The sequence below is a fragment of the Propithecus coquereli genome, unplaced genomic scaffold, assembly GCF_000956105.1.
Source record: "Propithecus coquereli isolate 6110/MARCELLA unplaced genomic scaffold, Pcoq_1.0 Scaffold11, whole genome shotgun sequence".
In the NCBI taxonomy this organism is placed as follows: Eukaryota; Metazoa; Chordata; class Mammalia; order Primates; family Indriidae; genus Propithecus; species Propithecus coquereli.
In genome coordinates, this window is record NW_012134969.1 from 9,109,589 (window position 1) to 9,133,204 (window position 23,616).

A 23,616-nucleotide genomic window follows, 5' to 3' on the forward strand; every position below is an offset into this window, starting at 1 on the left:
GTAGTTCCCGCTGCTACTGCTGTTGTTCAACCACTAGCACCGCGACGTCACAGAAAGAACGCAGACTTTCAAACAAGACGTATCCTAGCTTCATTTGCTATGATGGCTTTTGTTATTAAAAGGAGAAAGGTGCCATTTTAATGACTCCAGCTGCCTTTTGGGAAAGTGAAGAAGCAGTTTCTCCCAACCCCGAATCAGATGGGTTTGATCTGATGGGTGGGGACGTCGCAGGGACAGCTGTAAAATCTGCCGAGGTCACGGAAACGGCTTCAACCTCGGGATCTGGGCTGGCCTGCTAGCCCAGCATTTCCTAGTGTGCTCCGCGTGCTGCTACTGCAGAGTCTTTGCTTGGCCTTGACTCTGTTTCTTTCCCTGGTTAGCTGGGTGCATCTTTGTGATTCATGGCTGGCTATGTGGCATGAGCCAGTTTTGTATGTTTCTGGCCACGTTGCATGAGTTGAGCTGCCATCAGGGTGGGTGTTTTTTGGTTTCTGAGCTTAAATATCATATGGTAGCTCCTCTACTTAATGTCAGGTTAGGCTTGGGAGCCTTTTGTAAATCAAGATGTCTGGAAGTCTAGGATGACACCAGAGAGCGACCACTAACCTGCCCTCTTGCTGCTGCTGCTGAGAGATAGCGGTCGCGGGAGCCGCGGTGCTGGGGCAGTGTGTCGGTACTGCCAAGCGGGGGAGCCTCTTTCCAAGGGACGGCCTCAGGCTTTAGGATTTTAGATAAAGACACTGTCATGTGTCTCTCTAGGAGCAGTGCCCACGGGGAGCATGGCACCTGCTTAATTGTGCTTCTCTCTCAGCCACAGGCACAGCCCGTTTGTGTATATACACGGTGCTGAGCTGCTTTTTTGTTTCTCTTTTTTTTTTTTTTTTTTTTGAGACAGAGTCTCACTTTGTTGCCCGGGCTAGAGTGAGTGCTGCGGCATCAGCCTAGCTCACAGCAACCTCACACTCCTGGGCTCAAGCAATCCTTCTGCCTCAGCCTCCCGAGTAGCTGGGACTACAGGTATGCGCCACCATGCCCGGCTAATTTTTTCTGTATATTTTTAGCTGTCCAATTAATTTCTTTCTATTTTTGGTAGAGACGGGGTCTCGCTCTTGCTCAGGCTGGTCTCGAACTCCTGAGCTCAAACAATCCGCCCGCCTCAGCCTCCCAGAGTGCTAGGATTACTGGCGTGAGCCACCACTCCCGGCCTGTTTCTCTTCTTTTTGCTTTATATCAAACCAACCCCTGAGTGGCCATCAATGTGAGGCACCTCCCTTTATCAGAAAAGTCAGCCCAAACTGAGAGGCTCACTCCTCTCTGTGGCATTCAGAGAAAAGGACCCCTAAGCCCCATGGAGACGTGTCACTTGAGTTTGGAAGCACTCTCCAGGCATCTGTCACCTGGAGTCACATTTGTCCGCTTTTACTCCCAGGTGAGAAGAAGGTGTTTGGTGCGCCCTCTGCTGGGCAAAAGAGGAACAGCCCTTTTTCTGCCCCTGTCCCTCTGGGCAGTTTCTGTTTTCATTTTCACTTGAGCCCTGGAAGAAGACCCCTGGGGTGTGGTTTGTGGATCCTGCCTCACCTGTGATGTCCAATTCCCTCATTGTGCCCCATGTTGCCCTCTCTGTGCTGGGGCCGGGGAGAGGCTGCGGGCTGGGTGAGTGTGCCATGGGCTCCCCTCCCAGCCTCCCTTCCCTGGGTGATGACTTGTCAGCCACTCCCAGTCATGTAGCCAATGTTTGGACATCTGTGAGCAGCAACGACCTGAGCCCAAGGACCCCTGCAGAGCTCCCACATGGAAGCTCTGAGGCTCCTGTTGCTGGGGCCTTGGCAAAGGTGGAAAGAGCCAGTGAAAAACCGAGAGTGTAAAAATGTCTGTTAACAGATGACAGATAATGGTGAGTGCTTTGGCGACATCAGTAGCTATGTCTCAAATGTTGGAGAGTCCCAGTTTCTAGTAGGCGTGGATATCCCTGGAGTGTGGCAGAAATCTGTATCTTTACCAGAGGGAGTGGTGGGCGAAGGGTCCTCATTCTCACAGGTACCCCCCCCCCCCCCGCTGCAATGGAGAATGTCAGTCCTAAATGATTGCTAAATCTGGACTACATTTTTGGCTTTGAGTTTCCTTGCCACCCAAGCAGTAAGGAAGAGATGATGATCAGTTGTAGGCTGCACATTTTCCCTGGAGTAAAAAATTCTCCCCGTCTGGAGAAACAGGTTAAGTCTGAAAGACAGTGTTCATGTGCATTGATTAATAGAGGGGATATGGAGTGATTCAGTGGGTGACATCTTTAGCATAAAAGCAAACTTTGAATGATCATTTATTAGGGCCTTCCTCAATGGATGGTGAGTTGACTATTAGGAATCACATTGCAAGAAAGAAGTTCTGGGGCCAAGGCAATGGCCTACAAATGTGGTTCTTTGAAGGTCTGCTTAATCCAGAGATGACACTGGACTGTCTAGGAAGGGGTGGGCTGCATGGCCTTTAAGTCAATGGTCCCCACCTTTTTGGCACCAGGGACCAGTTTCATGGAAGACAATTATTCCATGGACTGGGGATGGGGGGTCGGAGTGCAGAGCTCAGGTGGTGATGCACAGCCCGTTTCCTAACAGGCCACGGACCGGTACTGGTCTGAGGCCCAGGGGTCGAGGACCAAAGCTTTAAGTGATGCCCTGTTAGTATTATTTCTCTCAGCTGGGGGAACATTCAGGCAGGTGAGTGTAAGCAGCTCCTGGCTGTAATCGCTGCATGGCCTGAAGAGGGCTTGCTGCCCTGGTGAAATGTGCTGTGCGTAGCTGCAGACTGGAAGTCCCACCCAAGACTGACCCGGGAGACGGCCATCCCTCCTCGGTGGGAACGTGGCAGGGCAGTAGCCTTCCAGGGAAAATGGACATGGGAACACCTCAACTTTCTGGATGCTACGAAAGCTCAAGGGAACAAATCCATATGACCGGGAGGGACAATCAGTTGTTCCCACCTAAAAAAGACTGCAGCAAAGATAAGCTATACGTGGAAGTCCTTTGATTTTATTTGCTACACTGGGCATCATTCTAAAAGTCATTCTTTGCCTGAGTCTATAGAAATGGCAGTTGAAAGTGGTAAAAGTGGGACCATTTCACTGGCATCAGCCATACCAGTGGTTCCAAACCTCGGTGAGGAATTAGAACTACCCAGGGTTTGTTTCAAATGCAGAATCATGGGCCCCAGGAATCCTGATTCGTGGGGCCTCAGTGGTTCTGATTCGGTGGGCCAGAGAACTGCACGTGTGCAGTCAGGCCACGAATAAAGCGTGGACTGACCCACGTCAGGCCTATCGTGGTTGTCGCCATGAGGACAATATGATGTCATTTCAGTACTTCATGTTATTTCACCTATTTTAGTATGAAAAGAGGCAAAGTGGTCAATAGCTTTCGTTTTCGTATGACCGGATCTTGTGCTTCCTTTCTTTGTGGGCGTGCTTCACTGTTGAAGGAATAAACTTCGTACAATTTGTTCCCCAGTGTCTTCCTTGAATACCCTGGGGGAAGAGAGTCTTCCAGTCCTTGGGATGCTTTGTTTTTCTTTCTTCCAGTGGGTTCTTGAGGGTACAGACTCTGTACACAGAAGCTGACAACCACCAGGGGCCTGCTCTGGGCAAATTTTGCTCTGTAAAACTCAAAATCCTCGGGTGGGCAGATGAGTCTGTAGTAGAGATCCTAGAAAAAATGAATTAACAGGAAATCCTTCTTAGTGATTGTAGTGGTAATTTCTCTTTTTATAAGTATAGAACTAAGAAGAAAACCTCTCTTTTATAGAGATGGAATTTCAATAGATTGCCTTTCTTAGCCTAGTATCATAGCAGCCAAATTATCCCAGGTATCTTGGGAGACAGCATTTTGCCATTGCAAGCAGAAGCAAAATAAGAGGGGAGTGTTTTCAAATGCATATGTTGTTTTCTCTAGAACATTTCCTTTGTGACATCACTTTTAAAGTTTAAAACTTACTGCAGGGTATGGAAGTAAAGCTCTGCTTCATGGGCAAAGGAAAGGTATTAAGGGTTTGCACATACGGCATGTTCTAATTAGGCTCCTAAAGACCCTTGTGACTCAAAACGTGTCTGTGTTCTGATCACATCATATCACCCCATTGCTGAGGGAGGGGTCCCTGCCCTAAATAGTGTAAGATGGCTGAACACATGACCCCCCACACTGGACACATGAGATCGACAGCAGCTTATTAATCACATAGACTCGCGGCCCAGGGGAGGGGGACACAGTACCAGCAGGGCCACGTGGGGCTGCCCCCAGGAGCAGAGAGAACCAGTAGGGGCTGTGGGGGCCACGCTGTGTGTAGCAAGAGGGTACAGTAACTGGGGGATTCCATGGGGGGATGTGACAGGCTTGAGTCATTTTACAGGCTGGCAGGGAGTGAAACCCATTAGGTTGGTGCCTGGGCGAGATGCCGCCAGTGCGACCGATGGGGGACTAGCCAGGAGCGGAGCCTCGCCCACTGGGTCAGGGGCGTATCTGGTGAGGGCAGGAGAAGTCACGGTTAGGGCTTTGGGCCCCTGTGAAGCTCAGAGATGTCAAGGCGGCCCGTGGAATGTTAGGCTTTACAATACACCCTCCCCGAGCAACCCCTGCCCTTTGGCCTTATTCCCTGAGTCACTTAGTCCTGGATTCAAATCTGGCTTTGAATTTTCTCAAATGCAAAGTGGAAAGGGAGATATAATCAATGATAAGATATACACTGTCCATGAAATTAAAAGAGAAAAAAAGCCTTCTCTGCAGCCATCAGTAGCCAGATTGGAACACACTGCCTCCTTCCGGAGCTGCCCCTCCCTGGCCAGCATCTAGGCTACAACCTTCTGATGATTTCCCCACAATTGCCAAACTCTTGCCGTCTGATTGGATTCTTCTAAACGGATTTTTTAAAATCTCTATTTCCTCATTTGAGTACTCCAGCTTCTAAAATGTCCTGTATAGTCTGTACTTTTCCATGGCCAAAAGAAAAAAAAAGAAGAAAAAGAAATGAACGACAGAAAAACATTGCATAAATCAATTTACAGTTTATAAATTTGTTTATAAGGAAGCCAGTTTGGGTTCGATTCCCAAGTCACCAGGGAAAGGGACTGTGGCCCAGATTCCCTTGGGATCCCTCTTGTCAGCTCAGTGCCCCCAGCAGCAGGTGTGGCCACTGATGGCTCACACCTGCACCCTGTCCTGGGCCTGTCCTTGCTTGACTGGATCCAGCTGCCGAGGGGTGCCTGGGAGTTACCACTCTCCTTCCCCGAGCCGGTACCCACAGCTGGGGACTGGCCGGGCAGAGGGAGAGAAGGCCCAACCCCTTTGTTTCAGGGCGAGTCAACCCTGTGGTGTTATCCATGCTCCAGAGCTCCCCACAGGAATCAGGTGGAAGCTAAAGTCTTCCCTCTTCCTTGTCCTTCTTCCCTTCGTTTTTGTTTTCCTGAGACCACGCCCCTTGACACATCTCTTTACATGAAGCCCCATCTCAGACTCCGCTTCCAGGGAACCCGGCCTAAGACCGAGTCATTTCTCCACAGCAGGAGGCATGAGAGAAATCACTCATATATCGCCTTTTATAATGCTTTGCATTTCCCTACAATGACTATTTTAAAGCTTTGTTTTTATTACAGAAGTGATACCTGCTATGGCTAGAAATTCAAACAGTGTCAAAGGGTATGAAGTAAAACGCAAAAGATTTCAAGACCCACCTCAACCCCCAGTCCCAGTCTCCAAAAAGGTTCCCAGTGTTTGTTTTTAGTATGCTTCCGGAATACGCCATGCATATTTAAGCATAAATATATGCATTTTACATCAATTATGTCAGACTGTAGAGCAATATTCATATTCTTCTACAACCTGCTTTTTTCCACTCCTGTATCATGGATGTCTTTTCATTATCAATGCAGAAATCTGCCCCAAGCATTACCAGTTTGAAAAGGGACAAAGACTCGTTTGAAAACAGACATTCCCTGTAGCTGGCATGGTCTGTCATTTCCGGGAATCCAAGTGGGAAAACCAGTAACGTGAAATCTCGTTTTGCCGCTTGAACCACTGAGAGCTCAGTTTGAGAAAATATTTGCCATCCTCCTGTTGTGTACCTAAGTAAACCTCTACTGAGCCAGAAGTCCCAAGGAAGCTGGTTGCAGAACCTTTTGGATTAAGGCATGTGACTCATCTGAGGACACACCTGTCACCAACAGTGGATTAAGCTCCTGAGAGGAGAGAAGGGTGGATTAGGTTAAATGTTCTTCCTTATAGTCCCAGGAATGTGAGTATCAACAACAAAACCACATACCTAAGGATCAAACTGTCCTTTGAATATGATGTGAGTGTGTATGTATAACTAAGATATATTAGTCAATGAATACGAGGCGGAGGTCGCACTTGAATATCGCAGAAATTATTACATGTATTTTTAGATACATAAAAAATAATAACACACCACCACAAGACACCATCTCACATCCGCTAACATGGCTACTATTAAAATAAAAAGAACAAACCTGGAAAATAACAAGTGTTGGTGAGGACATGGAGAACTGGAACCCTTGCACAACGTTGGTGGGAATGTAAAATGATACAGCCGCTATGGAAAACAGTATTGAGGCTCCTCAAAAAATTAAAAATAGAATTGCCATATAATCTAGCAATTCCACTTCTGAGTATATACACAAAAGAATTGAAAGCAGGGTCTTGAGATATTTGCGCACCCATGTTTATAGCAGCATTATTCACAATAGCCAAGAGGTGGAAGCAATGTAAGTGTCTATCAACAGATGAACAGATGAACAAAATGTTGTATATTCACGCAATGAAACACTATGTAGCCCTAAAGAGGAAAGAAATTCTGCAATGTGCTACAGCATGGGTGAAGCAGGAGGACATTATGCTAACTGAAATAGACTAGTCACAAAAGGACACATACTGTATCGTTCCACTTATGTGAGGTATGAACACTTAGAGGAATCAAACTGATGGAGACAGGAGAATGGTGGTTACCAGGGACTGAGGGGAGGGGCACGGGGAGTTAGTGTTTAAGTGGGACAGAGTTTCGGTTTGGTAAGATGAGAAGTTCTGGAGATGGATGGTGGTAATGGTTGCACCATCACCTTGTGCTTAATACTGAACTGTAGTTAAAAATGGTAAATTTTATGTCATGTGTATGTTAGCACTATTTAAATATATATATGTATTCCTTATCCTCCCAAGCCTCTGAAGAATGACAGCATTGACCAATATTAAACAGCCGAAACACAGGGTCATTTGGTCACCCGTGCACATGCAGGGACACACACTCCCAGGCTGTGAGTGCAGGTCCCGATGCCCGCCCTCCGTCTCCGAGTGCCTCTGGCTTGGGGCTTGGGGGTAGGCGGAGAGCTGGCAGAGGGAGCCGTGCGATCACAAGCTGCCCAGTCACACCCAGGAACAAATCAGCCCACCACAAAAGGCGAGGGGACTGTAGTGGAAGTTCCCGGCGCCACAGAAGTTACTGAAAGAAGAGACTGAGGAGAAGCCGCCATGGGACATCCCCGGTCCTTGCAGAAAGGGCCTGCAGCGTGTGGCTCTGGACCCAGACGGTCAGGCAGAGTTCTGGCTCTGCCCCTTTCCAGATGTGTGGCTGTGACCGAACACACGCCGCTTAAATTCTCTGTGCCTGGTTTCCCCCATTTGTAAGGAGGTTAGGACAGTGCTTGGCACATAGTGTGTGGAGTGTGTTTGTTAAAGAAGAGAAACTTTCCTTTACTTCATCCTCACTACGGTGCTGTGAGGCCTGTACAGTTACACTCCCAAGTGGAGGGGAAACTGAGGCTCAGAGAGGTGACATGTCTTTTCTGAAAGGCGACAGCGCTGAATGTGGGTCTTCCGACTGGATCCCCTTCTCGTCAGGGCGCCACCCTGTGTGGGCACCCCGCTCCCGCCCGCGATGGTGCCCTTGTCCCAGGGTCAGCGGCGGCACCAGCTGGTACAGGAAGGTGAGCTGCGGCAACATCCGGGGGCAATGTCACGCCCCCAGCGCCTCCTGCCAAGAGCCACCATTGAAAACCTGCTGCTTTTGCCCTCGGAAGAGAACCAGCCTGCTATAAAACAAAAGCCGAGAAACAGACTTCATAAGAGTTTAAGACCAACACGGGCCATGTTTGTGGGAAATCATTTTCGTCATCAACGCGGCTGGGGACTGATCTACCTGGGTCACTCTGGCCACACTTTTGGCCCGTCTCACAGCCAATGAGTCCAGCCCTCGGAGGGTAGACAAGGCTGGGGAGGGAAGGGGGATCTTTGCATGTTTGTTGTCTGAATAAGTGAATCACGAACACGGTGAAACATCAAAGGGCACAAGGGCATGCAGTGTACACGGAGTCTCCCACCTCGACTCCCCCCGGCAAAATTCTCACCAGAGGCCCACACTATGATTAGCTCCTTGTGAAAGGAAGGAAACCCTTATAACTCAAATTGCTTGGTTCTTCAGGAAGTTGGCTCAGATGGGCAACAGACAACCCTGGGGCAAGTGAGTCTGTACAAGGCGATGTCATCAAGAGAGGCAGGGAGGCCACCAGAAAGGCGTCACCACACGGTGACTTTATCAGCCACTGAGCGGGCTGTCCTCTACCGTCATCCCTGGGCTGCTCCTCTCCTCTGCGAGTGCGAACACCAGGAAGCTGTCGCCTTGGGTTTCTTATAAGCCTGTGTGATTGAGGCTGGGAGCCTGTGACACCCCTCCCTCCTTGTCATTAGGAAGAGCCCAGTTCCTTAATCCATGCACAGGCAGGGTCAGCACCTGTGCATGATCTACACTGAGGAATAACACGGATCGGCAGCAGAGACCTTCCCCACCCCCTGCCTCACGCTCTCTCTCTTTTTGTTCCTTTCCCTCTGCTTTCATCTCTATTCCCCACCCGAAGTCGCACACTAAACACGTACGGTGAATGGTGCTTAGCTTCCTATGGATTTATGATTTACAGTTATTCATCTTATTAACTAAGTGGCTTTGCCAGGTAAAATATGAAGGCATCATTGCCATTATGACCTTGTCTTCCATGATCTCATTGGCAGCTGGTGTTGCCATGACAACTTGGCTAGAGAAACTGGTACTGAGCGTCAGTGGAAGGCGATATGAATACTGGTGTGTGTGTGTGTGTGTGTGTGTGTGTGTGTGTGCGCGCGCGCGCAAGAGGATGCAGACTTCCCATCATGGATATCTGTTGTGCAGGCAGCCATAGATTTCTTAGTCTACACCTTCTGCTTCTCCTTCTACTTTGGTCAAAATTAGCCTCAGGGATTCAAATCAATTGGAAGGAAGCTTTGAAGGATGATTTCTTTGTTTGGCTTTTTGAGTGGCAAATTGGAACCAGGGACACATAAGAAATATGTTAGAGGCTTTCCACCCCTGGGAAATGAAGGAAGCAACCATACTCCCTTCGATGTTGCTCTTAAAAGTGCCTTGGGTATAATTAACATCTTTATGTAGTTTTCTTATTAGACTTATGAAAAATTAGAGCTGGAAGGGGTCCCAGACATCATCTAGTCTGACCCTCTTTTTTGTTCAGATGAGAAAACTGAGGCCCAAAGAGGCTAAGTGACTTGCCCCCCGTATAGTGTGATACAGTGGAGAAGGTAGGAGCTCTGGACTCATAGTACCTGGCCTCAAATCCTGGCTCTGCCATATATTTACTGTGAACTCCTCTAAGTCTCAGTTTGCTCATCTGTAAAATGGGGATAATAGCAAGAGTAACCTTACAGGTCACTGCGAGGATTAAGTGCTATAATCCACAATGCATGGCACACATTAAGCCTTCAATGCACTGTTACCCCAGATCACACGGGGCATCAATCGCAGAAATTGGAATAGAATCCAGTTCAGCTGGCTCCTTGACCCTCTGCCCCCCCCCATTAACTCCATGCTACCCTTTGTTTTTGTGTAGGTGTTACTTGTCATCCAAGCGAGAGTGGCAGCTCATTTTGAGACAGGGGCTGGCTTTTCTTAAAACCTCCTGTGCAAGTGTGTATAGTGCAGACATTGCGGATATTTGTTTATTTGAGGCTAAACATTGGACACTTCATGCACTCATGGAACATTTATTGAATGTACACTGCATGGCTGTAAGTGTAGGGGGGGAAAGGAGTGAGAAGAAAGCATAAGGAGGGAAATGAACCCTTCTGATCACTTCATATGATACTGAGCTCTTTATAATAAATCTAATCGTCACAACCACCTCACAAGGTAAGCATATTCATACTCATTTTACAAATAAAAAAACTAAGACTTAGTGGTTATGCTGCATGTCCGGGCTCAATGGCTAATTGAGAGAGCTGGGTTTCCATCCACCCTTTTACTTCAAGAGCTGCTGACACCCTCAATAGACTTTGTGGTTCAAAACAATTCCTCACCCCCTCTGTGTGAACCAAAAGCATGTTTCCTGAGGTGGTCAGAGAGATTCAGAGCAGACTGGCACCTTTTCCATCGCTGACACAAAGCAGGGTGTACAAAGCACAGTGTGTAACCCTAGGGATCTAAAATATTCTCCCAGCCTAACCGGACAGGCATTGACAGTCACACCAGGCTGGGTGGTTTTGCAAAATGCCACTTGTTAAAACTTCCTTTCATCACTCTGCCAGGAATAAGAGCAACGCAGTGGAACTTCAGAGTCTTGTTCTGAAGAGCAAGCTGTTCTAGGGAGATTTATTTCAAAAGTTATTCTGAAGTAGAAACACGACCACTGGGGGATGGGGGTGGGCAGTGATCCTATGTCCTAAGTAATGAGGCCATTAAAGCAGCCGTCCTCCGCACATCTTATGTAAGAGTGGCTCAGTCTCTGGGTGACTTGGGTAAGCCAGCACAGAATTTAACCAAGTGTCTGGGATTGAGGACAGCAGTAAGACCCATCTCAAATGTGGCTTTAGGGATGGAGGTCAGATGTGGCCAGGGGTGTGAGTCCTACATTAACAAGACTTGGCATGGGGCCAGATGAGTAGTCTGAGATCTGGGTTCACGCAGCAACCATTCTCTTTCTTGCTTACACTGCTTGTTTATTTGGGCTTGGGTGGAGGGAGGCTGATGAAGATTTGGCGGAGATCAGGGGACCCTCCTTGGCACTGCCTGAAGTTGCAGAACTAGTAGCAAAAGTCTAGACTTTGGAGACAGAATTACCTCTCGGGTGGGAGCGCCATCCCTGCCACGTGCCAGCTGTGTCACTGCCCGCACTTCATCAACCTGACCGCACCTGCTGGCGAGGGGAGATGTACTAGGGCACTGTGTCGACTAATACATGTAGGAACTTGGAGGATGCTAGTTATTACAATGACCTTATGATGAAACCCATTAGATGGAGAAATTTTTTTAACATCATAAGGTTCACCTTTTTATTCCGCATTATTTTCTAGGTAACCAAATCCTGCGAGGTGCGCTGCGGGCCATATTCGCATCCCGGCCATACGCAGCACGGTGCAGCACGAGGGCATTCCCACACGCGCGGACACCCGGCTTCCACCCCGCGGTGACTCTGCGCCCTCGAGCGCGGCCACGGCAGGGCCCGTCTCTCCCCCCACTCCACCGCCTCCCCCCCGCGCCTCTGAGGCTGGGGCGGCGCGGACGGGCCGGCTCCGAGACCCCCCGCCTTCCCGGGGGAGCAAAGCCCCGGAAGCCGCGGCTCTTACATAACCGGGATGATGTAACGGCGGGCGGGACGGGGGCGAAGGCCGCGCCGGGGAGGGGGCCCGCGTCCCTGCAGCGCCGTGCGGCCCGCAGAGGGGCTACGCGAACCCGCCGCGGGAGGGGCGGACGGGGCGGGACGGTCTGTCACGCGGCTCGCCGAGGCGCGGGCGCGCAGGGCCGGCGGGGACGCGCCTGCCGCTCCTTCGCCATGTCGCTGTCCGAACTAACCGAGCTTTGAGCAACAGCGGCGCCCGCGGTCTGGCAGCCCGTGGGTGGGCGTGGGGCGGGGCCGGAGACAGAGGGGCGGGGCCGGCGGCCGAGGGGCGGGGCTTGGCTGCGCACGAGCCCGCCCCGCTGCCGTCAGGGGGCGCTCCTGGGCGTCTACTCCGGGAGCTGTTCTCGGCGCTGCTGGCGGCGTCGGCAGGGCTAAGGCTAAGTCGCTAGCCAAGAGTCTGTCTTAGTACCTTCCTGGGTGTGTTTTCTTGTACCTAGAAGATGCGGCGCGTGGACTGCGACTTCCTCCTCCGGCGGAAACTTCCCAAGTCTGGCTTGCAGGGCGAGGGTGGGATGTGCACCCAGCGTGTGCGCTCGGGGAAGGGTGCGTGGCGCTGGCTCCGGCCGCGGGCCGCCCCACGCGCCCCAGTCTGCTCTCCACCTCATTGTGGGCTTAAGGGGCGAGACATTGCGGCGGAAGAGAGATTGAGATTTTTAATCTTCAGATGAATTCGGCTAACCAGTGGGTCTCAACTCTGACTGCACATTAGAATCATGAGGGGCAGAACTTCAAGTACCAGTTTGCGGGCCCCGCCCATGGAGAGTTTGAGTCAGTGGGGCTGTCCTGGGGCGTGGACTGGCATTTGTAAAAATCCTCCAGGTCATTCTCATCTGAGACTTCCTCTCCTCCCTGCACTAGAGTTTTATCAGCTCCTAAGGCAGCCTGGGCAGATTTCCATCATCCCAGGGCACAACGCAGAACTCCTAGGAGAGGCAGGAGTTGCTGCTCCCTTCTCTTCACCCCACATCTTTTCTGGGAAAAGTTCAGACCCGCCTTAAGGCTGTCTGCTGCAGAGAACGGTGGACACGGGCGAATACAGTGGCAGCCTCTTTCTTTGAAAGGGGTGTGATCTGGCAGTGACCACTAGTTGCTGGATCTTTCCACGTTGTGCAGAAGGCAGCATGAAGCTTGAGTCAGCTTCCAACCCAGGGGCGGCCCCCAGGGAAAGCAGGCTTATAAAAATCTCTCCTGGGACTCTTTCATCCTGATTTCCCCACCTTGAGGGAAGGCAGAAGTCAGGCCAAGGGGCTCAGACCACAGCAAATTGTGTGGGGGAGGGTAGGAGAAGGGAATTGGCAAACTTGGGCTGGTTTCCTGGCTGTTGTGGATTTAGTGAATGGGAGGGAAAGACAACAACCCCATTTTGATTTCAGTGTGAGAGCCCATAGTTAGGGTTTACAGTGTTTCCCTTGGCACAGCAGGGTTTTTATAAAGCCTCCCTATATTGGGCCCCCAGGCTGCAGGATCCAGTCTGTTTCCTAAACTTGCCCCTAACCTAATAATTCCCTGGGACAGTTTTAAACAGACTCCTAAGCCCCTGGCAGGGGTGGATGGGACCTAAGCAAATTCCATATTTGGGTAAGTTGGGGAAGGAGGGACACTAGGCCTGTGAGCTTGCTCCCTGGCAGTTCCTAGCATCTGGGGTTTAGGAAACTGCTAAGCACCACGGTCCCCTCAGCTTCAATCCAAACCCCCTGGAGGGCCTGTGAAACCGCAGATTGCCAGGCCCCACTCCCAAGTGTCTGATTCAGGGGCAGAAAAGGCGTTTCTAACAGGTTTCCAGGTGACGCTGATGCTGCCTGGCTGGGGACTGCCCATAGGTGGTCAGCCTGGGTGTTGCAGAATGGAAACCCCCCTTTGCTTTATCACCTCCCGTCTGGTGACCTTAGGCAAGTCATTTATGTCTCTGCATTTGAAAAATAGACTCATGTCAAGAGTTTGTGAAGATAAAATGCTTCCCCCAGAAGGGGCAGGAGGATACGTAAAAGCCAAGTCTTATTATTTACAACAGATCGGACCAGGATGGAAAGCTTGCGTAGAAGGCACAGAGCCAAGGCGGAGGACAGCAGGAGGGCAGGGCGTGTCCTGCAGGCCAGGCTGGCACTGCCCGCTTGGCAGCGCTCCCAGCACAGAGCCTGAGGAAGAGGTTTAATCCACAGGAGCCGCTCTCAGCAAACATTCGCCTCTAATATGGATAAACGTGGTAGCCCAGAGGCTAATGTCTCCTCTAGCTGGATGTCACCGAGAAAAGCCTCTCAGCTTCCTGCCGCAGAAGAGGGGATCTTCCCACGACGCGTGTTCTGGTGGCCTGCCGTTTTCCTGGCTATGTTGTGGTTTAGGAAGCTCTCACTTTTCCCCACGGTGCCTTCGCCTGGCGAGGCCCCTAGTCATGGCTCTTTCTGGGGAACCCCTTGCCTCTACCAGAAAAGCCTATCACGGTGATTCCAGGACTCACCTGCACTCATAGGGGGAAAAAAATCTTCTAGCTTCCTCTTTGTAGTTTAAAATGCTTTCAAAGTGCCTACTGATTTGAAGGGTTGGGGGCCAAGTGAGCCCAATTGTGAACATGAAAGGTATTGTTTTTATTAATAATAACGATGGTGGCAACTACCATTTTTTGAGCTCCTAATATGTTCCAGGTGCTGTGATAAATGCCTTATACACACCAGCTCATTCAGTCTGCCTGAGAGGCAGCTCTTATTATCCCCCTTTGTGTGGACGATTAGATAAGAGCTCAGAAAGGTTAAGTCAACACACAAGAACACACAGCTACTAGGAGGCTGGCTGACTTAAACCCAGGTTGTTCAAGCCCTTGTTAACTGATATTATTTTTAGTTTTAAGTCAACCTTTCAGGAAGGCTTTGGAATAAGAGGTCTTGCTTGTCGCACTAACTTGGGCCACTCACAGCAGAAGCAGTGGGTAGGGTGTCCTCTGAGCTGCCCCGGGTGTTACAGATGGTGAGTTACAGACGGTGGGAACGGGGACATTCTTCTTATTCTCTTAAGAACACCTGACTTGACGGAGACAAGAGGGGATGCCTGCCCTGTGGCAGCGACTTCCAGACCAAACCCAAGCTCATAAACGTCCTTTGGCCTCCTCCCCGAGTGTCCAGGGCGTGTAACTGGCAGTTGTGACACACCATGATGTGGGACAGGTGAGCGGTCTGTGTGTGAACAGGGTGTCTGCGCGGCAGGGGAGAAATCTCTTGGCTCTGTGGGTGGAGATACAAGCTCTGAGAACCCAGCCTGCCTGAGTGTGGGGACAGTCTGCCCTCAGGGCCACCTCCTGCCAATCCCACCGTTCTGCCACCACTGCCCTCAGCCAATTCATAACCAGGAAATACTAGGAAAGTAGAGAGAGAAGAGGTATCTCAAAAGGAAGGGGAAAGAGAAACAAAGAATTCAGGATTGCATCTGTCCAATATGACGCCTTTGTGGAAATTAGCAAAAGCACCACTTCTACAGCATGCTTTGCTGTCATCTGCCGGAAAATTGTCACAATGCAGATACAAATCTCCCATCACTGTGATCCGAGTGGCACCCCCTAGAGTTGTGCAGCACATACCCTGTAGCCCTGAAGGAGCCCTGGCTTCTTCTACTGGGGTGCAAAAAGCTCAAATAACTCTACCTTTTTCTTTCTTCATTCGCTACTTGCAAATCTCCCCCATTTCTCCAATTAGGTAGTGATACCTGTCCTGCGATGCAGTAAGCATGATGCTAATGGTCTCCTAAGCTTCTCCCTCACTCCAAAATGGGAAAAAACAATCCCTCTGTCAAGGAATTTGTGTGTGTGTGTGTGTGTCTGCACCACTTTCCAGTATCAGAGGCAGTCAGAGAGAGTCTGGATGCCAAAATGTTGGAATCTCCAAATATTTTTAAAAGTTCAGAAGACAATGGTCCAGGAAGTGTAGGCCCTGAGATGGTGTTGTTCTTGAGACCAGGGAGGGAAGTGAGGGGAACGAGGGAGGAAGGAGCTATGGGATGCATTGGAAGAGGCAGAGGGCAACCCCAGAATTAGGCTTTCTCCCTGCAGGGGCTTGTGTTCCCAGCTCCTTACAGCTGTCCTTTCCATGGGTCTCCTGTTTCTGGGAGTGGCTATGAATCAGCATCTAAGGACTTTGTCTCTGATGACCTGGAAGTCCAAGTTCCTAGAATAGTCTTCTTGGTCACTGGAGGGAACATTGGAAAAGCAACTGCCCTTGAAATAGCCAGGTGAGGTGAGCAGCCTGCTAACCCGCATGTCCACGGAGCCCTGTGGCCAGGCTGCGGCTGGTCCGCACGGAGGAGGGTGCCCTGCGTCACAGGCAGGTCAGGAAGTCCTGGACAGCCATCCTGTGGTCGTGGGCACAGCTGCCAGCTTTCTGAGCTGTGCGTTGAGCTTCGAGCTAGGGGTGGATAGAGCAAGCTACTGGACTGAAGCCTTTCCCTCAGCACTTAATTAATTCACAGGACAGCGTGGGTCCCGCCCACATGTCACAGGGTTTTCTGATGAAGAGCAGGGAGGGGCTCAAGTGAACTCTGGTGATCAGAATGCCCAGTTGAACTCAACGACAACAAAGAAAAAAAACCTATGGACACCTGATGTCTAGCTCATGTCTTCTAATGAGAATTTCTTGAGGGGGTTTGGGGAGAGCCTGGAGTCCACCGCAGTTGGGGCGTGGACTGTGGTTAAGAACCAATGCTCCCAAAATAACTGGAGAGGGGAGTGCATTGAACTAGCTTCCTCCTTGCTGGTGTCCGGCCGCCAGGCTTAGAGCAGCCTCCTGCTGCCCTGCCCTTCCGGGTGCCCCGTAAATTATTCAGTCAGCTGAAGGCTTCCACAGGGTAAATGCCAGAGTGTCCTGCATGACCTCACCTGCCTTGGGTCACCAAACGGCTCTGTGGTGGCTTTGCCACGTCTTTCTAGAGCCTCTTCTCCGGGAAAAATTGATGTTCCAGCTCAAGTTGGGGAAATAGATTGGGGATTTATCACTTTTCAAGATGCTTCCTTTTTTTTTTCCCCTTGTAAAACAAAGTTAGGCATTTTCCAGGGGAATATTATATCATTTGGAGCTTTATTTAATTATCTGCCAAGTCAGGGAGAGGATTAGCTGTGTCTTAGCAACGGGGAGCACTCTGAAGTGCTGCGGGGAGGAGGAGGGGGAGGGCTGGCCGTGAGGTCCCCCAGCAGCCTCCCGTGAAACACCCCATTCAATAAAGCGGGTAAGTTTTAGTGAAGAAAGCAGACTCCATAATGATTGCTCCTTAACTGCCACGGCCAAGGCATTCTCCTTTAAATGGACCTTGATTGAAGATGGTACGGCATTTGCTGGAATACTATGAGGGCCATCTATCGATTCGACATTCAGGGAATATTTATTGAGTCCCTGCTACGTGTTGGGCCAGTGATTCTCTACTCTGGCTGAACAGTAGATCCCCTGGGGAGCTTGTAAACGTGCCCAGGCCTGGGCCCATCATCTGGAGCGTCAGAGGCTGCCCAGGTAAGTCTAAAGTGCAGCCAGGCTTGAGCCCGCTGGGTCAGGTACTGTGCTGGATGCTAGGGGCGGAGCAGGGACCAAGATCGACATCTCTTACTCTCGATGTATTCAGATCCTTAACAAAATCAGGACATTATCCCAGATGTGCTGTCAATCAGCTCAGATAGGCAAGAGAGAAGGTTCTAGTATCACCCTCGCTATTGCCCTTGCCCATCTAACAGTGGGGACCAACCATCTGGGTTTAACAGAATAGTCTCAATTTCAGGTATTCTTTTTGTGAGCCCACATGCCTTAATTTTTCATTTGGAAAAGCTGGTTTCTGTAGCCCTAGCTATAGCTCACAGATGGTTTTGTTGAATTCCAGCAGGTGGCACAGTTCACCTGGTTTGTCATGATCCAGAGGAAGGTGCCAAAGGTGATATCATCCATGGGGGGGTGGGGAGAGCAGTAACCAGGTAAGCTGCTCTTCACCCTCCTGCTGGGGTTTCTTGCCTCGGTGGTCAACTGTGAGTGGGCTGGACTCCTATCCGTGTCCCCTGCTGGCATTGGCAGTGGTCTGTGTTTGTGCTTCTGTTTCAGAAATAGCCTCAGCCAACGAAGAGCTAGAGCCCTGCTTTTGAATGGCTAGGTTTGACCCGCGGTAAGTGGGGGCCCTGGCTGCCCATAAAGCCAGCGGAGGCCAGCAGGCAGGGGCCCATCCTTGCTGCAGGGACATTACACTGGATAATGGCACTGCCAGGTTTTCCACCCTAGAGGGACCTCACATCAGTGAGATGCATTAAGGGTCACTCAGGTGCCACCAAACCATGCGTTGACCCAGTGGCCTTCCAGCATGTTGGTCTTGAGAGCTACGTTTTTTTTTTTGAGACAGAGTCTTGTTCTGTCACCCAGGCTAGCGTGCAGTGGTGCCACCCGAGCTCACTGCAGCCTTGAACGCCTGGGCTCAAGCAATCCTCCTGCCTTGGCCTCCCGAATAGCTGGGACTACAGGTGCATGCCACCATGCCTTGCTAATTTTTCTCATTCAGCCGGCTGGTCTCAAACTCCTGGCCTCAAGTGATCCTCCCACCTTGTCCTCCCAAAGTGCTAGGATTACAGGCGTGAGCCACTGCACCCAGCCGAGAGAGCTACTTTCTAACAGAGCTTTCAGATCTGCCTCTTCTGAGAGAGTTGGAACCAGGATCAGCTACATAATTTGCAGGGCTCTGTGCAAAATGAAAACGCAGGACCCTCATGTAAAAGTTATTAAGAGTTTCAAGGCGGCAAAGGCCAAGCAGTAAACCAGGCCTGTGCTTGGCTCACTCCTGAACGTGGGGCTGTGCTGCTGAACAGATCGTTCTCCTGTGATTCATCCAGCAACCATGAGGCTGGCCCTGATGGAAAACCCTGACCCCCGCTGTCAAGTGGAGAGGAAGGACATTGGGGAGGCCCCAAGGTCTGTCACTATAGTCTGCTCACTGTCACCAAAGAATGTCCTCATTCTATTCTGACCTCTCTCCTCTGAGCCTCCTTCTCCAGGAGACCTCACAACTTGGGGGCCCACGGGAGGGGACTGGAGAGGGGCCACCCCGCCCCAAGCATGGATCCTGGCCAGGGAGAAAAATGCCCCAATCTAGAATGAAACATTTTGCATCGGCTCTGCAATAACATTTTCGAAGCCAGTGGCTGTTCCTTTCCCCTTCTCACAGAAATCCCCATCTCGCACCACCAGAGGCCTTACAGGGGCTTAGTGTGAGGCGAGTGTGAGGGTCTCTAAATCTTCCTCTAATGTGTGCGAGCGCCGCTGCGATCTGCGGGCTGCAGTTCTCGAGATTGAACGCTGGCTGTCTGCCTGCTGATCACTCGCAGTTGTGCCGCTACAAGATGCACCACGAATACTAATCTCAGGCCACGGGCAGGAGGAGCATTGCCTGGATCCCAGCCTGCTGCGGTGCGGCCCACACGGTTTCAAAGAGGGGTTTATATGGAGAAAGATGATGATGTGGTTCTGTCTACGATACCAAGCTATCCTGATATCCAGTCTCGCCATCCTTAGGAGGGGGATAGAGCAAAAACGGGGAGCAAGCGCGTGCCCTGGGGTGGGGAGAACATGAGCCCTGGCCTGCTGCCCCCTCACTCCACACACGCAGGTGGAGTTGCAGGGATCTGAGCACACACAGGAAATCTGCTCCTCCTCTGTGTTTGTAAGTCGCATCAGCTGGAGTATCCAGGGCTGAGGGCACCTGTCAGCTGATACTAGTGCCTGGGGTTCCCCTGACTCAGTGTCTTCTCCAGGCCCTACCAGGGACCAGCTGCCCTCCCTGTTTATGAGGCAGCCATGTTGCCGGCTTCCTCTGGTCCCTCACTGGCAGGCAGCCCCCAGGCAAACAGCATAGCATCCAGGCGGGAGCGGTGCTCTGATTTGAGTCCTGGTTTTGCATTCGCTAGCCTTGTGAGCTTGGGCAACATTCTCAACTTCCCTGGACCTCCGTTTACTCATAGAAAAATAGGGTGACATTACTTTTTGAGTATGTATTTGAGTGTGAGCCGTGTGTTAGACAGTGTGCTGGGAGCTGGGGACACAGAGGTGATCAAGGCAGATGCAGCGCTCTACAGTCTGGCGTAGGATACGGGTGGTTAACAGGCAATTTCTCTGGAGCGTGCGTGCCTGTCCTGGGCCTGCCTGCTCTGCTCTGCAGCACAGTGGGGATGGGCTGGGGAGCTGATGGCATGGAGGTGTGTGTTCCTCCAGCTCCTACTTGAGTCAGCTTCTCCCTGGGTTTGGCCAGTGGTGGATATTAGGGGAAATTGCCTGGTTGCAGGAGGCGGGAAACCAGGATGCTGTCTTCCCTGGTGATAGCCGAGTCTCCTCTCTGGTTGTCCTTTCTGGTTCCTGGGCTCAGGTCACACTGTGTTCTCCCTTTGTTCCTTGAGCCTAGAGCTGTTAGTAGCTTTCTGTTGGTGCTAATCTCTGGGTTACATCACCAATCCCTGTTGAGTTCTTATCTTCCTTCATTGCCTGGGAAACCAATCCCTGCATTCAATCCCTTCTGTTGAAAGAGGTTTCTGTTAGGCCCTGGCTCAAATAACATGATAAGGACTACAACTTGGGATGCTCAGGATGTCATAAGCACGTATAGTTCTCAATCAATAGGAGTAGCTATTATTATTATTGGTTTTATTGTTGTTTATGCAAATACTATTACCACTCCTAACCTTACAGTCTTTGCTACAAGTTCCCTAGTTCTCTTTAATCAGTGCTTAGGCCCTTCTCAGTGGGCGGTGGAAGCCTGCAAGCTCCCAGAAGCAGCAGAGGTGTGTGGTCGAGCTGTGCAGGCACTGGAGAGGCCGGTCCTGGCTTCATGGTTAGGTGGATGTCAAAGAGCAGAGGTCCCTTGGACGGGAGGGTCTGGGTCAGGTGAGCACAGGCAGGCTGTGCCCCAGGTAAGACTTACAGTCACATGGGAGTCTGAGCCTCTTGCACACACTGGCTTGGTAAGATCAGGTGTGTGGTTGTATGGAGGAGTAAACATCATGCCAAGGTAACCTTTCTAGAGAGGTTGTGCGTGGCCCAAGCTTGGGGAAGGAATGCTCGTTATCGTAAAGCAAACTCCCTGCTCAGCCATCCACTGGGCATGAGGCTCCAAGGGGCCTGGAGGACAGAACCAGGGTGGACGCTCCTTCGTAAGCCTTTGGTTGTAGTTTGTCCCCATCTTGCTGCCTGTATGGAAGGCTCCAGACTTTTGTCTGGCAGGTTCCTCTGTGGGCAACATTTAAAAAAAATAACCTTTTTATTTTAGAATAGTTTTAGATGCACAGAAAAGTTGTAAAAATAATAGAGTTTCCATTTGCCCCCAGCCAGTATCCCCTTTGTTAACATTCTACCTGAGTGTGGTTCATTAGTCACAACTGATGAACCAATATTGGTGCGGTATTATTAACTCAACTTCATAGTTTATTCACATTTCCTTCATTTTTTCCCTAGTTCCTGGATTCCACCCAGGATCCCATGTTACATTTAGTCATCTTGTCTCCTTAGCACCTCTTGGCCATGGCAGTTTCTCAGACTCCTGAGGTTTTGGTGAGGTCCTGACAGTTTTGAGGAGTATTGCTCAGGCATTTTAAAGGATGTCCCTCAGTTGGGATTTGTCTGATGTCTTTCTCATGATTAGACTGGAGTTACGGGTCTTAGAGGGAAAGATCCCAGCGGTACAGGTGCCTGGGCAGCATGTTCACTCCAGCCACCCTCCTGCCGTGGCTGAGGTTGCTGCAGAAGTCCCTGTTGTCTTGTGGGGGAACAGTTCCACCCACATCACACACCAAGATCAAAAACAGGGGTTTCCACTCCCCAGTGCTTCCAGGCCAACATGGATCTCCAGCTTCTCGAGCATGATCGGTTCCCTGAGTACTCAACATGAGTATTAAATACTGGCTCATCCCTCCTTAGTAGTTTCTACTTGTGAGAGCACGTTCTTGTGCTGTTTACCTTTTGTTCATCATGAGAACTGCTCAGACATAAGGAGATCAGTTTCCATAATGTCACTTCAGGACTTCTGGGTCACACAGCTGCTAGATGGCGGCTCGCCTGCAGAAAGGATCCCGGTTGAGTTTGGTTCAGTGGCAATAACCACATTTGTATCCCAGGGTGTAAAGAGTTAGTTCAGTGGGGCACAGTGTCTCCTAGGGTGAGCCTTTCACTGTGCGGACCCACAGGTCGGGATTTTTACACACATGCACCCATTCCCAGCTACTTCCCCTGGCCATAGTGTCCTCTCCTGGGAGCTTTCTGGCTTCCTATTTTGTCCCAGAGGGAGACAGATGATTTCCTGGGTCTTTTCCTTTATTTCAGCAGGCTCCACAGTCGACTTGTGTAGGACAGGGATTCTCTCTTCCCTGCTGCTACTTCTTTTCATTCTGAGACACTTACAGGTGCTTCTAGAAAGCTCGGGGAGCTTGTGGAATGTTCAAAGCAGAATTGGTTTTAGTTCACTTGAATTTCATTGTTGATTTTTTGAACCTGGATTTTGTATATGCGCCTCGCAGCGCTGTCAGGTGTGAGAGAGTTCTAGGTGGTTGCGGCGAATGAAAGGATTAGGTATCTAGACTCGGTTTGCAGTCATTGATACAGCTCTTGGCTGATGCAGGCATGAGTCAGCAGCCTGCGTCAGCTCTGGCTGGGTGAGGGCCTCCACACACATTTTAAAGATAATAGTCCTGTACAGACAATACCTTTCCTATCCTCTGAAGGCAAAGGAGTATTCAGTTGTGCCAGGCGTAAGCCAAATATGGTATTCGAGCCGATCATAGACTTTCTGAATCATGAAAATATGGACTTGCTTCTGTGTTCTTATTCCCTGAGCCTTTGTCTCAATGTGAGAAAATGGTATGTTTTAAGATCAGTAGAAAGAAACTTTGACTACAGCTTTGGGTTCTATGGCTCAGTTAATGGGGAAACTGAGGCAGGGCACAGGGCTCTTCTGGTTTATCAGGGGAATTGTGGCTATTGCTCAAATCCTCATCTGTATGTTTAGCACCCAGATCTCTGCATTAGCAAGAATCTCTGCCCTGGATTGGTGATAAGTCACATACATCCACTGATGCTCAGATGGAGATCCTGCCATCTGCGCTTGCATTTGCTGGATGTCAAGAATGCAAGTTTAGATTCGTGTACTGGGTACACAGAAAAAGGTTGAAACAACCAACGTCCATTCATCATCCAGCATGCATATGAGTGTGTGTACTGCTGTAAGAGAAGAGGGGGCCTTAGACATGGTTCCTCCGTCAGAGTTTTGTGTCTCCTAGAGAGGCAGCAGTGTCCAGCAATAACCACAATACAAGGCAGAGGTCGATTCGCACCATAAGCAAAGACTGAGGGCTGTAGAGGAAGTTGTCATCTTACATTTATCATGAGCCTAAGGTATTATCTTAAGAGCAAAATATTGACAAAAATCCCTAAATTACTGGAAGAGGAAACTATGACATATCCATGCAACTATCTATTATGTGGCCATTAAAAGGAATAGGGTAGGTTTATATATTGTAAAAACATCTCCAAAACCTATTGTTAATCCTACAACTCAATAACAAAAAACTAATAACCAGATTTAAATATGGGCTAAGGACTCAAATAGACATTTCTTCAAAGAAGACATGTAAATAGGCAACAAGAATATGAAAAATGCTCAACATCACTAGTCATCAGGGAAATGGAAATCAAAACTATAATGAGATATCACCTCACACCTCTCAGTATGGCTACTATAAAAAAAAAGTGGTGACGAAGTTGTGGAGAAACTGGAATCTTTGTACACCATATCTAGGAATACACAATGGTGCAACTACTATGCAAAACAGTATGGAGGTTCCTTAAACATTTCAAAATAAAACTACCATATGATCTAGCATTCGCACTTCTGGGTATTTATCCGAAAGAATTGAAATCAGGATCCCAAAG

The 23,616-nt window shown here is 50.0% G+C and overlaps 1 protein-coding gene across 1 annotated transcript in view; it reads left to right on the forward strand.

The window, feature by feature from the left end:
- The first annotated feature begins 7,926 nt into the window (after positions 1-7,926).
- The window catches only part of DHRS12 (dehydrogenase/reductase (SDR family) member 12), a 35,720-nt gene continuing 20,030 nt past the window's right edge, over positions 7,927-23,616 (forward strand). The window contains 3 exon segments of the mRNA XM_012648421.1: positions 7,927-7,975; positions 15,757-15,924; positions 17,552-17,631. Of these exon segments, the coding sequence (XP_012503875.1) occupies positions 7,927-7,975; positions 15,757-15,924; positions 17,552-17,631 (297 nt within the window).